Source organism: Aegilops tauschii, chromosome 2 (genome assembly GCF_002575655.3).
Source record: "Aegilops tauschii subsp. strangulata cultivar AL8/78 chromosome 2, Aet v6.0, whole genome shotgun sequence".
In the NCBI taxonomy this organism is placed as follows: domain Eukaryota; kingdom Viridiplantae; phylum Streptophyta; class Magnoliopsida; order Poales; family Poaceae; genus Aegilops; species Aegilops tauschii.
The window spans coordinates 63,847,949-63,861,832 of record NC_053036.3 but is presented as its reverse complement, the minus strand read 5'-3'; the positions used below and the strand labels follow the sequence as shown (position 1 = coordinate 63,861,832).

The following is a 13,884-nucleotide window of genomic DNA, read 5'->3' as shown; positions in this document are numbered from 1 at the left end:
CTAGTTAACTTATTCATGTACTTCATGTTTACATTTGTTATATCTTATGTCCGAATTGTCTTGCCAGTACTTTCATAGTACTCACCTGGCTTGTTGATTTGGCCAGATGTTGACGAAGGCGATCTCTTGGATGAAGAGTTTGATAGCGCGTCCGATGCCTAGAGGAGTCCCAGTCGGTCCTGCGCGATCCCGGATTTTGGTCACTTGTATTGTTTACGCTTCCGCCACCCGCAATAAGTCTCCTCGAGCCTCACTCCGACGCTCGAAGAGCTGTAGTCTTCTAGAATCATATCACTAGCTTCGCGGTGATATTTCCACCACCGTTATTATCGCGAGTTAATAGTTTGCCACCCAATCCGCCGTCTTGTTTTAGCGGCGTGCATGTAATAAATTGTTGGGCAGTCTCTGCTCAACCTTGTATTATATTTAGTACTCCTGGTATTTTCCTTCTGTGACCAAGATATTGTCTACCAGTGAGAAGGAATTCTTCCTCGCTGGTCCGTAAAGGGGATTGGTCTCTCAATAATTTTTTTTATTGAAAAACCGGTCGTGACGAGTACTAATTAACATCTACTACTACTACTAATTAACATGGCAGAGGAAGAAAAAGCTGAGAGAGAGGGGGTGGGGGAGCTTATAGAGAGGGGAGAGATGGTGGCCGGGAGGTGCTCGGCAATGGAGGTAGGGGCGGTGAGGGCGGGTTCGGGATCGGGAGGCGGCGGTCCTGGGCGGGCTCAGGTGGCGGCGGTGAGGTCGAGGGCGGCGACGGTGAGGTCGAGAGCGGCGGTGGGTGGCGGCGGGGAGATTGAGGGCGGCCTCGAGCGGCGGCGGCTCGGGCAGGCTCGGGCTCGGGCGGCGGCGACAGAGGAGTTGGGGGAACACAGTACTTCTATAGGAAGCAATTATTTCTTTTGTTTATCCTTACGTTTTCTTTTTTCATTTCTCTGTTTCCTACTTCTTTCATTTTCATTTACTTTTCTATTTTTTCATTTTTCTTTTCTTTCTTAGGAGTAGCGCTTTATGCAGGAAACGCGCTGCAACAACGACCATAGTGGTAGCGCGCTTTGCACGGAATCGCTACTACTATTCCTAGCCTACCTCCAACACGGTGGGAATTATAGTGGCAGCGCTTTTTGCTGCACACGCGCTACTGCTGCAGTTGTAGCTATAGCGCGCTTTTCTGGAACGCGCTACTACAAAGTAGCAGTAGCACCCTATTTTAACCAGCGCTACTGCTATACCTCTGTGTATAGGCTTTTCCCTAATAGTGATAGAATACCCAGTATATATCATTTCATTCATCTTCCAGAGGTAACTATAAAGATGGGGGAGGAGTCTACAAAGAAAGACCGCCGTATCACCTGCAGCAATTTCAACCATCCTTTGGTGTGGAGGAATATCATAGGAACTCTATATGATATGATTTTTATAGGATTTTTTCCTTTAGAGCCAATTGGTTCATAAGACTAGATTCATATACTCCACATTTCAAAGGAAATAAACATGATATCATTTTTATAGCTTTAGAGCCACTTGGTTCATATGAATGGATTCCTATACTCCCATAATTTCAAAGGAAAATAAACATTAGCGTATATTCAATAGAAAAGTCCCTATGATGTGAACCAAATGACATCTCTTTTCTAATCCCTCCTCATAGGAATTGAGATACATGTCATCTCTAGATTCAATAGAAAAGTTCCTATGATGTGAACCAAATGACATCTCTTTTCCAATCCCTACTCATGGGAATTGAGATACATGTCATCTCTTTCCCTACAACTTCCATGTATACATCTTCTATTCCAAAATAGCTAGTACTACCCACTAGTAGCTTTTTTCCTAGACATGCAACTATGACACAAGAACACGTCATGCATGCAAGTCATAAATCACATTGTTTTTTCTACTCTATGCATGCAAGCACATCATCAATTCGTGCATGTTACTCATAAGTTATTTCTTGCATTAAGATTTGTATTGACAATGTATGTGCTGATCATGTGCACACATATGTAGTTCACATTCACATTTTTGCTAGAAATGCCATTCTTTTAACTGCAATTCATTTTTTCTCTTTGTACTCCCTCCGTCTAGGTGTGTAAGTAATCTTCCGAAAACCAAATAATCCCAAAACACTTTGGCACGGTACATTAAGTCCCTCCTCATTTCTTGTTTCGTGACATATCAACCAATAAGAAATGTGGGCCGTGCATGCTTTCCCAAAACACAAGCACTTCTCCTTTGTTCTAGAATCTTTCGTATTATAACTGCCCAAACTTTTTTTTCTAAATGAATTGCCATTATTTGTTTTTTCATTATGCTTTACAATGCACAATCCCATGAATCTTAACCTTTTTATAAAACTAATTGATTTTGAATGAGATTAACTATAAGAACTAAACGAACATCTACATCATGCATATATGACTCAAAGCTTTACATGCTATAGTGTGTATTTATTCATAATTTGGTTTCCAAATCTCATGCGTTCAATGCATGTGTACCTTACTAGTTTTGAGTAGAGTAGCAAATTTCACGCGGCCGTGGGTATATCAAAATGCAGGGCCCATGCATCATTGCCTTTCGGTCGAACCTACGTCCACAATTTTTTGTACGTATATCTCCACTTGTCCCCGAACCCAAAATGTTGCCTTGTTCCCATAAAACCAAGCATCCCACACATATTAAGGCGTCGACTCGAAGTCAATTCCTCTCCCGTTTACTACGATGTGGCCCCGCACGCCGTAGTACTCCTAGAAACCCTACCGCCGCACGCATCGTCGGTTTTCTTGAAGAGGACGAGGGAGAAGCGGATTTGTACTGAAGGCGCTTTCAAAAAAATTGGATATGTAGTGGAGGCCCCTACCCTAGGTTGCCCTAGGTAGCTGCCGCACGCATCATTGGTTTTCTCTTTTCTTTATGCTCTGGCGCCCTAGAGTGAAATGATGGTTGCTTCGTCTGTCCAGCTTAATGCGGGAAAGGTGGGGCTTTGTGATTTGACCCCTCATCTTTCATTTACTACTACTGCGGTGCTACGACCGGGGTGCCTCCAAGTCCAACCGCTGCTCTGAAATGTAATTTTGTGCATCGCACGTGGAACAAGACGGTGGATGAGCCACATGTCGGCCAGAGGGGTCCTGTTAAGTGTGTCACCATTTCGTGTGCGGACTGACCCTGCTTGAGTTGCTACGCCAACACGACGAGAGCAGCCTACCACTTGGTTTTGCTCCTTGGTGAATCCCAACTATATTGATCTAAAAAGATACGTACTATACTACCCTCTCCGTCTCGGTTTATAGGGTGCGCACGTAGTTCTCGGTCATATATTTGACTAACTAAATATGAGTTACTATGTCACACCCTAGCTAGTTCATGCATTAGAATGTTTGCATCATGTTTACCTTCATCAGAAACTTGGAAATGGGGATGACAGAACCCCCAGCACCCCCTTAATCCAACTAGGGTTTACTAAAATCATTTTCAATGAACCTAAAATGCCCTTCTAGAATGTTCATCATCTTTGCCTTGGTCTTAAACCTCTGACAAAAATGGTGCACAATTTTCTAGGTCATCCTAAGGTCACTGGATTAAATCATATGTTAATTGCATTTGGGCATTTAAATGCTATAAAATATTTTAAATGTCCAAATAATCCTAAACTAAAATGTTTACTGTTGGATATATTCTTTACAGTGGGCATGAGCAGTTTGGTGATTTTTTAAAGTGCCTAGGTATTTTTAGAAAAGCCACAAACTTGCAGAAAGAAAAGAAAAACAAAAATAAAAGGAAAACCAACTTACCTGGCAAACCCACCAGCCGGCCCACCTGGCAGCCCATCACTGTGCTGGCCCGCGCCAGCTAGCTGCTTCGTCCCCGCCAGACAGGCAGGGAGGTGATGCCGGCACGCGCGATCTCGCCACGGCACCAGCTGCTTGCCGCCTGCGCTGTCGACCCCCTGGACGACCTCCACGTCGTCTCCCCGACCCCCTGGACACCTCACTTCTCCCCCAGCGCCTCTCTCCCGCTCTCCCCCACCATGAACGACGCAGCCGCAGCCGCCCCGCCATCGTAGATGCGGCCACCGTCGTGTCCACACCGCCTCGCCATGTCCAGCAGCTCCGCCACCATCCTCTCCATCGTGAAGACCGAGCCCCGAGTGCTCGCTCGCACCGAAGCCACTGCAACGACCTCACCCGACCTCGCCGATGCCGGAGATCCCCTTCGCCGTCACGACTGCTACAGCTCGTCCCCGACCGCACCGTCTAGCTCACCGAGACCACCATGAGCTTCTGCCTCTCCCCATCCTCTCCGTTCTCGCTGCCGTCCTCTGCAGCGACCGCAACAAGCTTCACCGCACGCATCACTGCCCGAGCTCATCGCTGACGTAGCTCTGGCCACCCAATGGCCACGCCACCTTGTCCACTGACCTCACCGCACCGCATAGGCCACGTAGGAGCTGGCCTCGTGCCTGCAAGACTACCACAGTGACGAGTTTGTCCTCGCCCGAACTCCGGCAGCCGCAAAGCTCGTCGCCGGTGTCGTTTCCAACGACCTTGAGCTCAACCACCACCACCCCTCGACGCGGCTCACTCCCAGCTACACGTAGGTGGCCTCCGCCGTCCATTTGGTCGCCGGAGCGAAACCCGCAGCCTCCGCCGCGTCTGAACGTCGCCGGCGGCTAAATGCCGGCAAGTCAGCCAGGTTTGACCAGGGATTTCACCCACTGGGTCACTGACATGTGGGCCCTGCCCGTTAGTCAAACCTAGGTTAGTGTTAAACTAATCCTAATTAGGTTAGTTAACTAATAGTGACACTGACCAGTGGGCACCACTGGTCAGGTTTAACCTGGACCGCCCCTGTTGACCCGCTGACGCAGTAATTCACTTTTCTGGATTTATTCTTATTCAGGAAATTTTAGAAAATAGTGCTAACTTCAAAAATTCATAGAAATTAATCTGTAACTCCAAATGCAAAGTGTTATATATGAAAAATGATCAGAAAAATCCAATCTATCCATCGGTAATGGTTTCATGTATGTTTAAACAAGTTAACTTGTTGTTTAGTGCAAAACATGATAAAGCACTATTTAAGATCACAAATGAGTTTGAACTTTGAATCTTTGGTTCAAAATAGCTCAAACCCATCTGGTCATAGTTGCATTAGCCCAACACACTCATTTTGCCATGTCTCATGCATGCATCATATTGTTGCATAATGTTTGGTTTTGATTATGTTATCGGTGCTCTCTGCGGTAGGTTCTGCCCCGGAAGAATACCGCGAGTACCCGAATGAAGACCAGTATCAGACTACGGACCTGCCAGGCAAGCATCCACCCATTTGATCATATCGATTAAATCCCATGTTCTTGTTCCTGCTCCCATTTACTACATTTAAGACAACTGCGTTTCAAACTGTTGTGTGCTATGGTAGTTGAACCCATTTCCTCGACATAACCGGTCATTGCCACAGTAAATAGATGAAACCCACTAGCATGTGTAGGAGTTGATTGAGCCATGTTTGTGTTTCCTACCTTGCTATGCCTGCTATGCTTAGAGTCGTGTCAGGTCTGGTTCATCTGGGTGATGGGCTAGAGTGAAATGATCATGTCGGTAATGAGAGTGATGTATTGAACACGATTTGGTAAAGGTACCAATGAGAGGCCATGTAGGAGTACATGGTGGGTTGTTTCATTGGAACCATCTTTAAGCACTGAGATCTGTATGTGTGATTTAAGATTCAGCTATTACCTTGCATTGGGCCCAGAAATATGACCCCGATCGACTTCTTAACCACCCTACGTCCTCTGTCCAGGAGTTGCAAGTAGTTTCTGGTGTTTGTAGTATACGGGAGGTCGTGGTCAGCGCTGACCCTCGGGGTGGGCTGTGATGCGGTAGGTACGTGGCCGGGTATGCCGAGCACCCGTTAGGTGTCTCGGAACCCTGTACACATTGTTCGGGGCCGTATGTGGAAACCTCGGCCGGACTCCCTGCGGATGGAACCTGAATAGACGATAAACCTGGACTAGAGACTTGAGTGTTTAGGTAGGTCATGGTCTACACCCACGTTGGCTTTCGCTTGAAGTCTGCTGAGCACATGTCGTGTGCAGACGCTAAGTGGTGGAAACATGTATGAAGAAGTACACCCCTGCATGGTTAACATCATCTATTCGAATAGCCACGTTCGCGATAAAGGACTACTTGGTTGCCTATACAGTTCATAGACAAGTAAATGGAAACTACTAAAAACCTCAAGACAAGTGTGAGTGCCGTGGATGGCCTTCCGTAGGATGACGGAAGTGGATCCTCGGTAGTGTATCGATGTGGTGTGTAGTGGACTCGAGTGTGCAAACAGTTACAAGTTGGAGTCTCGTAAGGTAGTTTAGCCAAGAGTCAAAGCTGGCTTGCTGCAATAACCCCACCATCCCTTCATGGATAATGTGCATGTATGTAGGATCTGATGTAAGTCTTGCTAAGTACCTTTGTAATCATGTTTGCTTATTTACATTTTCAGAAGATGCTGCAACCCCTTCTGATGGGTTCTACGTAGACCTTGATGTCGACGAGTAGCCTAAGGCCCAGGTGGTGATCCTGAGCACATGGTGGACCCTTGTAGGCTAGTTAGGCTTCCTCAAGCCTTTTTTACTTTCTAGATGTCTGTACTCAGACATGTTGCTTCTGCTTATAGCTTGTATGTTTGTATGACTTGAATGCTGGGTCGTGTGACCCATACCTGTGTGAATGATATGTATGGCTCTCTGGAGTCTTTAAATAAAATACTTGAGTTGTAGAGTTTTTTGTGATACCATGTTGTATTTGCACATATTGAGCATATTGTGTGCAGTGGCGGAGACAAGCCTAGGGCAGTTGGGGCTATAGCCCTAGGCGTAATACCAATATCCTTTGTAATTCCTTTTCATACACAACATATAAAACCACTAGAGTGTATCACTCAAGCTAGCTTAGCCCTAGGCGTAATCTCATGCTAGCCTCGCCACTGATTGTGTGTATGTTTGAAATGCTTGGTATGTGTGGGATCTGACTATCTAGTTGTTTATCCTTGGTAGCCTCTCTTACCGGGAAATGTCTCCCAGTGCTTCCACTGAGCCATGGTAGCTTGCTACTGCTCTGGAACACTTAGGCTGGCCGGCATGTGTCCTTCTTCGCTCCTGTGTCTGTCCCTTCGGGGAAATGTCACGCGGTGATCCTTTAAGTCCTTGTAGCTTGCTACGACTTGGGATTCACTCGCTGTTGATCGACACGTTCGTTGCTGGGTCACGAATACTTGTCCCTGTAAGTTATTGCTACTTTGGGTTCATGACTAGCCATGTCAGCCCGGGTTCTTTGTCATATGGATGCTAGCGACACTATCATATGCGTGAGCCAAAAGGCGCAAACGGTCCCGGGCTTGGTAAGGCGACACCCGTGGGAATACCGTGCATGAGGCCGCAAAGTGATATGAGGTGTTACATGCTAGATCGGTGTGGCATTGGATCGGGGTCCTGACAGCGTTGGCATCATAGCCGGACTACCTGTAGGTTCTTCAAGCCAAACTGGTCGATGTTGAGTCTAGAAATGCTTTAGTTATATGTAGGAGAAATGATTGTGGGATGGAACGTAAGGCTCTTTTTACTCCTTTACCTCATGGCATTCTTATCTGAGTCAGTCCATTCTTTCCACTTGGGGTTAAGGACTAGGTTCTCTTCTCTCTATCAGGTTAACGTTGTCAGATTTCGGGGTCCGGCAACCCGTGAGAGGTTCGAACACTGGGGCGCGTGCGGAGATCTCAACCTGCCCAGCCTGCCTACTCGCGTTCCTCCCTACCCTAGCGCGAAGAGCTCACAGAGACACAAAGACACAGAGATTTATATTTGTTCGGGCCACCGTTGTGGTATAATACCCTACTCTAGTGTGGTATGGTGGATTGCCTCGAGGGGCTATGGATGAACTAGTACAAGGATGAACAAGACTCAGGAGGTGAGGAGTTCTTGAGCTGGTGTGGTGTTCTACTTGCTCTGGTTTTCGTCCCCCTCCCTATGCTGGTGGCTAAGTCCTATATATAGTGCCTTGGTCCTCCTCCCAAATATGAGCGGGAAGGGATTCCACAACGGCGGGATTTGAAAGGGGACAAGTTGTACCGTCTATCCTGACAAAAGTAGTCTTTGCCTGCAAAAAGCCCCTGGCCGTGACGCAGAGGTGGGCTCAGTGATGACCTCCGTCCTGGCGTCCTGGCGGTCTTGGTCTCGTTGCATCAGAATGGAAACCTTTGGCTGCTTCCTCGGGACTCCACGCTTGTGGCTTGCCTCCTTTGCACCGAAGAGGAAACCTGCGCTCTGCGCCCGCCTGGCGCCCGCCTGGCCTTGGTCATCACTGCTCACGTCAGCTGAGCCTCATGAGGTAGCTGCATAGATCTCTCCGCCCCTCAGGAGCCCTCCTGAGCAGGCCAACTCCTTCAGGGGTCTTGGCGTTGTCCGCCTCGCGAGGCTTGGCCCTCGCGACAGTCTTGCTTTGTTGTTGTCAAGGCTGGGCTATACCAGGCCGTCGATGGAGCCACGTGGTGGGCCGCAGGCAGGCAAGACTAGATACCCCCAAGTCCAGGACGCCGACAGTAGCCCCCGGGCCCAAGGCGCACTCGGACATGGCTTCCAGGCGAATCCCTAACCGCCTGCGGCCTTGATGACGTGTGGCGACTGATTGGACGTGGGCGACTCCGCTTCCCCATGCTGCTTCGGCAACTGCTCGACTTGACTGGTCGATGCTGCATGCAGAGGTTCATGATGGCGCGAGGTCGTGGAGGCCGGCGGTTGGCCTCCCTTGGCTATAAATGTGAGGGAGGGGCAGAGCTCCCTGCCCATCTTTCCTTTGTCTTGCTCCCGCTTTCTTCTTTCCTCTCCGTCTTGCTCCCATGGCGTCGCCGAAGAGGTTCTCAGCGGCTGAGAGAGGGAAGGCCCCCAAGGAGGGGCCAGCCTCTCCTCCTCCCAAGAGGGGCCGTGGCCGTCCCGGCAAGCACCCTGCAGTCCCTTCAGCAGCATCCAGGGGGCGCGGGCGCGCACCCCCCAAAGGCAGCGTTCGCCGGGCGCCCGTGATTGCACCTTCCCGTGCCGGGGGCTAACGGCCCCGGAGAGGCCCCCATCACGAAGGGAGGCGCGCCGTGATCGTGCGCCCACCTCGGCCACGCTTTTCTTCGCTGGAGGTGCTTCCGGAGTTCGTGGTGTGGTCGGAGAGCCCGGCTGGCACCTCGCTCCGGCTCCCTCGCTTCTTCTCCGGCGAACTTCCTTCTTCGGGGCTTGCTGGCCTCTGGCTGCAAGCTGATGGGTGCTGCAGTAGAGCCTCGTGGGTCAGCACCGAGGTTTCCGCCTCTGGCAGTGTGGTGCTGGCCCGTGGCTGGCAGACCTTCGCCCGCGCGCGTGGCCTGGGCGGAAGGTGCACCCTCCACTTCAAGTACGACGCCCTGGCGACCCTCTATGTGAGGGTATTCAGGGGGGACGGCCGCCGTGTGCGGTGCTGCCCGGAGGACAACAGCAACAACGACGGTGGCGACAAAGAACTTGGCCTTGGCTACGCGCGCTCCTCCTCTCGTGGCGGCAGCTCCTCCTCGGAAGAGAGCTCGAACAGTGGTGGCTACGACCGGCCCCCGCGTCATCGTGATTGTGTCGAGGACGCCGGTGGCTCATGCCATTGCAGCACTCCAGTGAAGCCGGAGAGGAGACCAGCCTGAAGCTTGGGGCCGGCGAACTTGGACTCAAGGCCGGCGATCCCATATCTCCTGAGGGAGAACTGGTGGAGCGCCGGGCTACCTTGAGGCGCTTCTTGAGGATGCGGCGCTGGTGCCAAGCCCGCATGCCTTCGGGCCCTCTTTGTTTAGCTTTTCCTTTCTCCTGCAAATCGAAAAAAGGAAGAATGTACCCTGCGAGGGCGTGTAATGAACTGTTGCTGTTATGCCTTTTTATGTTACGGTTGCCCTCCTTGATGCTGTGTTGAAGTATTTGTAATTTGAGCGGGTCAAGGTAGGGAGGCTTAGCTTGGTACGTGCCGTCGTTCTCCACCTCATGAGAACCTATCCTTAGGTACTTGACAAGCTCCCCAGGGAACACACCCTGTACCCTCAAGAGATATACCTTGTGCCTTCAGGAGCCGCAGCAGAGCAGAGCTATTCCTTGTAGGAAGAGAAAATTTGTTGAGCGACATGCTCCCCTTTACACGAGGCCCTACCATAGGTTAAGGGCCCGATGCACCATGTCGCGCTGCCCGGGGGGCACAAACATGAGGGGAGCTGGCGCCAGCGGACTCGACGGAGGGCTCCTCGTGAGGGTAAAGCCGAAATTGCGGGGTTCGGCGCGGTGCGTGCGCGCAAAGGCATGCCCTGGGCGCACACACCTACCTAGCCCCACGCGCGAGGCACGCGAGGAGAGTGGCAGGCGACTGCCACCTCCCTCAAGTCCTTAGACCAAAGCAGCCTAGGAGAAAACACACTTGAGGAACCAGCGCTCGAGAATACCAAATCCATTGAAAAACTTACTAAGAAAACCGCAAACAACTTCAGAAAGCAAATGAATAGCCACGTCTGGCACCTAATCTAGTCTTCTCACCAGCGCGGAGCTAAGTGCTGCCACTAGGACATGGGAGGGAGCCCCCATGAGGCCCCAGGGCGACTCTTAGGAGCCTCGCGGGTGTGTACATCCCCACTCATTATTACCTGAGAGTGTCACAAGCGGAGACCTTCATAGGCCGGAGCCTTGCTCACAGGCCGGAGCCTTTCTTCAGGGGTAGAACTTCCGGAGGTGCTGGATGTTCCAGGCGTTCTGGATGGGGATCCCGTCCTGTGTCTCAAGGCGAGCGGCGCCAGGCCTAGAGACACTGGCAACCCTAAACGGGCCCTCCCACATGGGAGAGAGCTTATGTAGCCCCTCCCTGGAGAGCACCCGCCTCAGGACGAGATCGCCCACCTCTAATGTCCTGGAGCGGACGCTGTGGCAGTGGTACCGCCGCAGCGCCTGCTGGTACCTCGCTGCCCGGAGCGAGGCTTGACGGCGGCGTTCCTCCCCCACCACGAGATCCATCCTCCGCGTGGCGTCCTACTACGTTCCATCGAACGCCGGGACCCGCGTGTAGCGATGCTTGACCTCGTGAGCGAGAACCGCTTCAGCTCCGTAGACGAGGAAGAAGGGCATTTCTCCTGATGGCTTGGTCGCGGTGGTGCGGATGGACCACAGCACGGACTGTAGCTCGTCGAGCCAGCCCCTGCCGCAGGCGTCGAGCTTCTTCTTGAAGGTGCGGGTCTTGAGGCCCCTCAAGACCTCCGCATTGGCTCTCTCGGACTGTCCATTGCTCCGCGGGTGTGCCACTGAGGCGTAGCAGATCTACGTTCCAAGTTAGCACAGTATGTTTGGAAAAGATGGCTAGTGAACTGCGAGCCATTGTCGGTGATGATGCGATTGGGGACCCCAAATCGGCTCACGATTCCCTTTACGAACTTGATGGCTGATCCTGCTGGGATGGTGCGCACGGCTTCTACCTCCGCCCACTTGGTGAACTTGTCGATGGCGATGTAGAGGTATCGGTAGCCCAATGGCGCCCGAGGGAACGGCCCCAAGATGTCCATCCCCCAGACTGCAAATGGCCATGTGAGCGGCATCGTCCGGAGGCCTTGCACGGGCTGATGGATGTGCTTGGCGTGGAACTGGCATGCTTCACAAGAGTGTACCAGCTCGGTAGCGTCGTTGAGCACGGTGGGCCAGTAGAAGCCGCTGCGAAACACCTTGCCCACCAGGGTGTGGGACGAAGAGTGATGCCCACAATCCGCACCATGGATGCCCGCCAGCAGCTCGAGCCCCTGCTCCCTGGAGATGCACCGCAACGAAACATCACTGGGCCTCCTGCGATATAACTCACCATCATTGATACAGTATGCAGTGGCCTGACGGGCCACGCGCTCAGCGTCCTCTTCCTTCTCTGGCTGGGTCCCTCGAAGCAAGTATGCCTTGAACTCTTCTGTCCAGCACCCCTCCTGAGGCTCTAGCACGAGCAGCAAGCGGGTTCCTGAAGGATGACCACAGGCTGGAGCTCCCGTCTCATGCACCTGTGGCAGGTCCTCAGGAGGTGGTGCTGGAGTCATGACGTGCGGAACCGCAGATGGCTTGAAGAGCCGCTCCTCGAACACCCCTGGCTCCTGAGGGAACCTGCATGAGGCTCTGTTGGCGATGTCGTCTGCTTCCTTGTTCGTCTCGCGCGGCACATGCTACAGCTCCACGCCCATGAACCGCTTCTCCATCTTGCGCACCTCTTCCAGGTATGCCTCCATGTGTTCGTCCTTAGGCGTGTACTCCTTGTTGGAGAAATTGAAGAGAAGCTGACATTCGTCCTTGATGGTGAGGCGCTTTACCGCCAGCGCGGCCGCGGCCCTGATCCCGGCGAGCAAGCCTTCGAATTTTGCGATGTTGTTGGAGACCTTCTCGCCCCGCTAAAAGGAGAGTTGTACCGCATAGCAAAGCTTGTCCTTGGTGGGCGAGATGAGAATGGCCCCCGCCCCTGCGCGGTGCCGAGCAAATGCCCCGTCGAAGTACATGACCCATCCGTCTGGCTCTTCAGCTCCTAGCAGGAGGGAGCAATCCTCGCCTTCTCCGTGGTCTGGAGCTTTGGTCCACTCAGCCACGAAGTCAGCGAGGGCCGCGCCCTTGATGACCCTGGTGGTACTAAACTCGAGATCAAATGCTTGAAGCTCAATGTTCCACTCAGCAACTCGCCCAGTTGCGTTCGGGCTCCGGAGCACCCTCTCTAGCGGGTATGCTGAGACAACTTTGATGGGGTGGCCTTGAAAGTAGTGGCACAGCTTCCTGGAGGCGACTAGAAGTGCGAGCAAGAGCTTTTGTGGCATGGGGTATCATGCCCGGGCCTCCCTCAGTACTGTGCTGACGAAGTAAACGGGGTGCTCAACCAGGGATGAGGCATCAGCAGAATCTTGTAGTTCATGAGGGCTCAGGTCCCTTTTGGCCTCATGAGGCCTGAGCTCCGGAGCCTGGACAGCCGCGAGGTCATTTGTTGCCTCAGGAGGAATGTAGACCGCTGCCCCGACCGGGACTTTAGGTGTCTCCCTCGGGGTGTGCTGCACTTCGCTTGCTGGTTGTGCATCCTGCTGCAACTTCTTGACTGGGCGGTCCTTCCTTAGCGCCACCAGGGCGGCGCTTACTAAGTGCGGGGTTGCTGCCAGATAGAGCACCAAGGGCTAGAGAGGGCGCGGTGCCACCATTACGGGTAGACTGGCCAGATATCTCTTGAGGTCCTGGAAGGCTGCGTCTGCCTCGTGGGTCCACTCAAATGGCTCCTTCCTTTTCATCAGCTTGAAAAACGGGAGGGCGCGCTCCCCCAGCTTGGAGATGAAATGTCCAAGCAAGGTTACGCAACCAGCCAGTTTCTTCATCTCCTTCAGGTTCTGTGGGGGCTTCATGTCTTCTATTGCCTTGACCTTTTCCGGGTTAGCCTCGATCCCTCTGTGCGATACCAAGAAGCCTAGCAGCTTGCCGGAGGGGACCCCGAACACACACTTCTCGGGGTTAAGCAGAAGATCCACCGTGCGCAGGCTGGCGAGCATATCCTCTAGATCTTCAATCAGAGTCCTGGACTCCCGACACTTCACCACCATATCATCGACGTAGGCCTCCGCGTCTCTCCCAAGCTGTGAACCCAGGGCGATATGCATCAACCGCTAGAAGGTTGGGGTGTAGCAATACACCCCGCATGGGGTGAGGAATGCCGTCTTCTCCACATCCTCAAAGGCCATCTTGATCTGGTGGTAGCCGGAGAAGGCGTCCAGGAAGCACAACAGGTCGCACTCAGCGGTGGAGTCGACGATCTGGTCGATGCGAGGGAGTGGGAAAGGATCCTGAGG

At 52.3% G+C, this 13,884-nt stretch overlaps 1 protein-coding gene across 1 annotated transcript; it reads right to left on the bottom strand.

Annotated features, from left to right (window-relative positions):
- Window positions 1–12,237: 12,237 nt before the first annotated feature.
- LOC141040740 (uncharacterized) lies at window positions 12,238–12,873 on the bottom strand. The gene is made up of 2 exons (XM_073506856.1): window positions 12,550–12,873; window positions 12,238–12,459 (listed from the first exon to the last, which is right to left on the bottom strand). The coding sequence occupies exons 1-2, from the start codon at window positions 12,871–12,873 to the stop codon at window positions 12,238–12,240; spliced, it is 546 nt and encodes a 181-aa protein (XP_073362957.1).
- Between the last annotated feature and the right edge of the window lie 1,011 nt (window positions 12,874–13,884).

What these genes read in the sequence shown, in the direction of transcription:
- LOC141040740 (XM_073506856.1), bottom strand. Translation starts at nt 12,873, where the DNA reads ATGCCACAAAAGCTCTTGCTCGCACTTCTAGTCGCCTCCAGGAAGCTG. An exon ending in GGGTCATGTACTTCGACGGG is followed by an intron (nt 12,460 to 12,549) that starts GCATTTGCTCGG and finishes CTCTCCTTTTAG; the next exon opens with CGGGGCGAGAAGGTCTCCAA.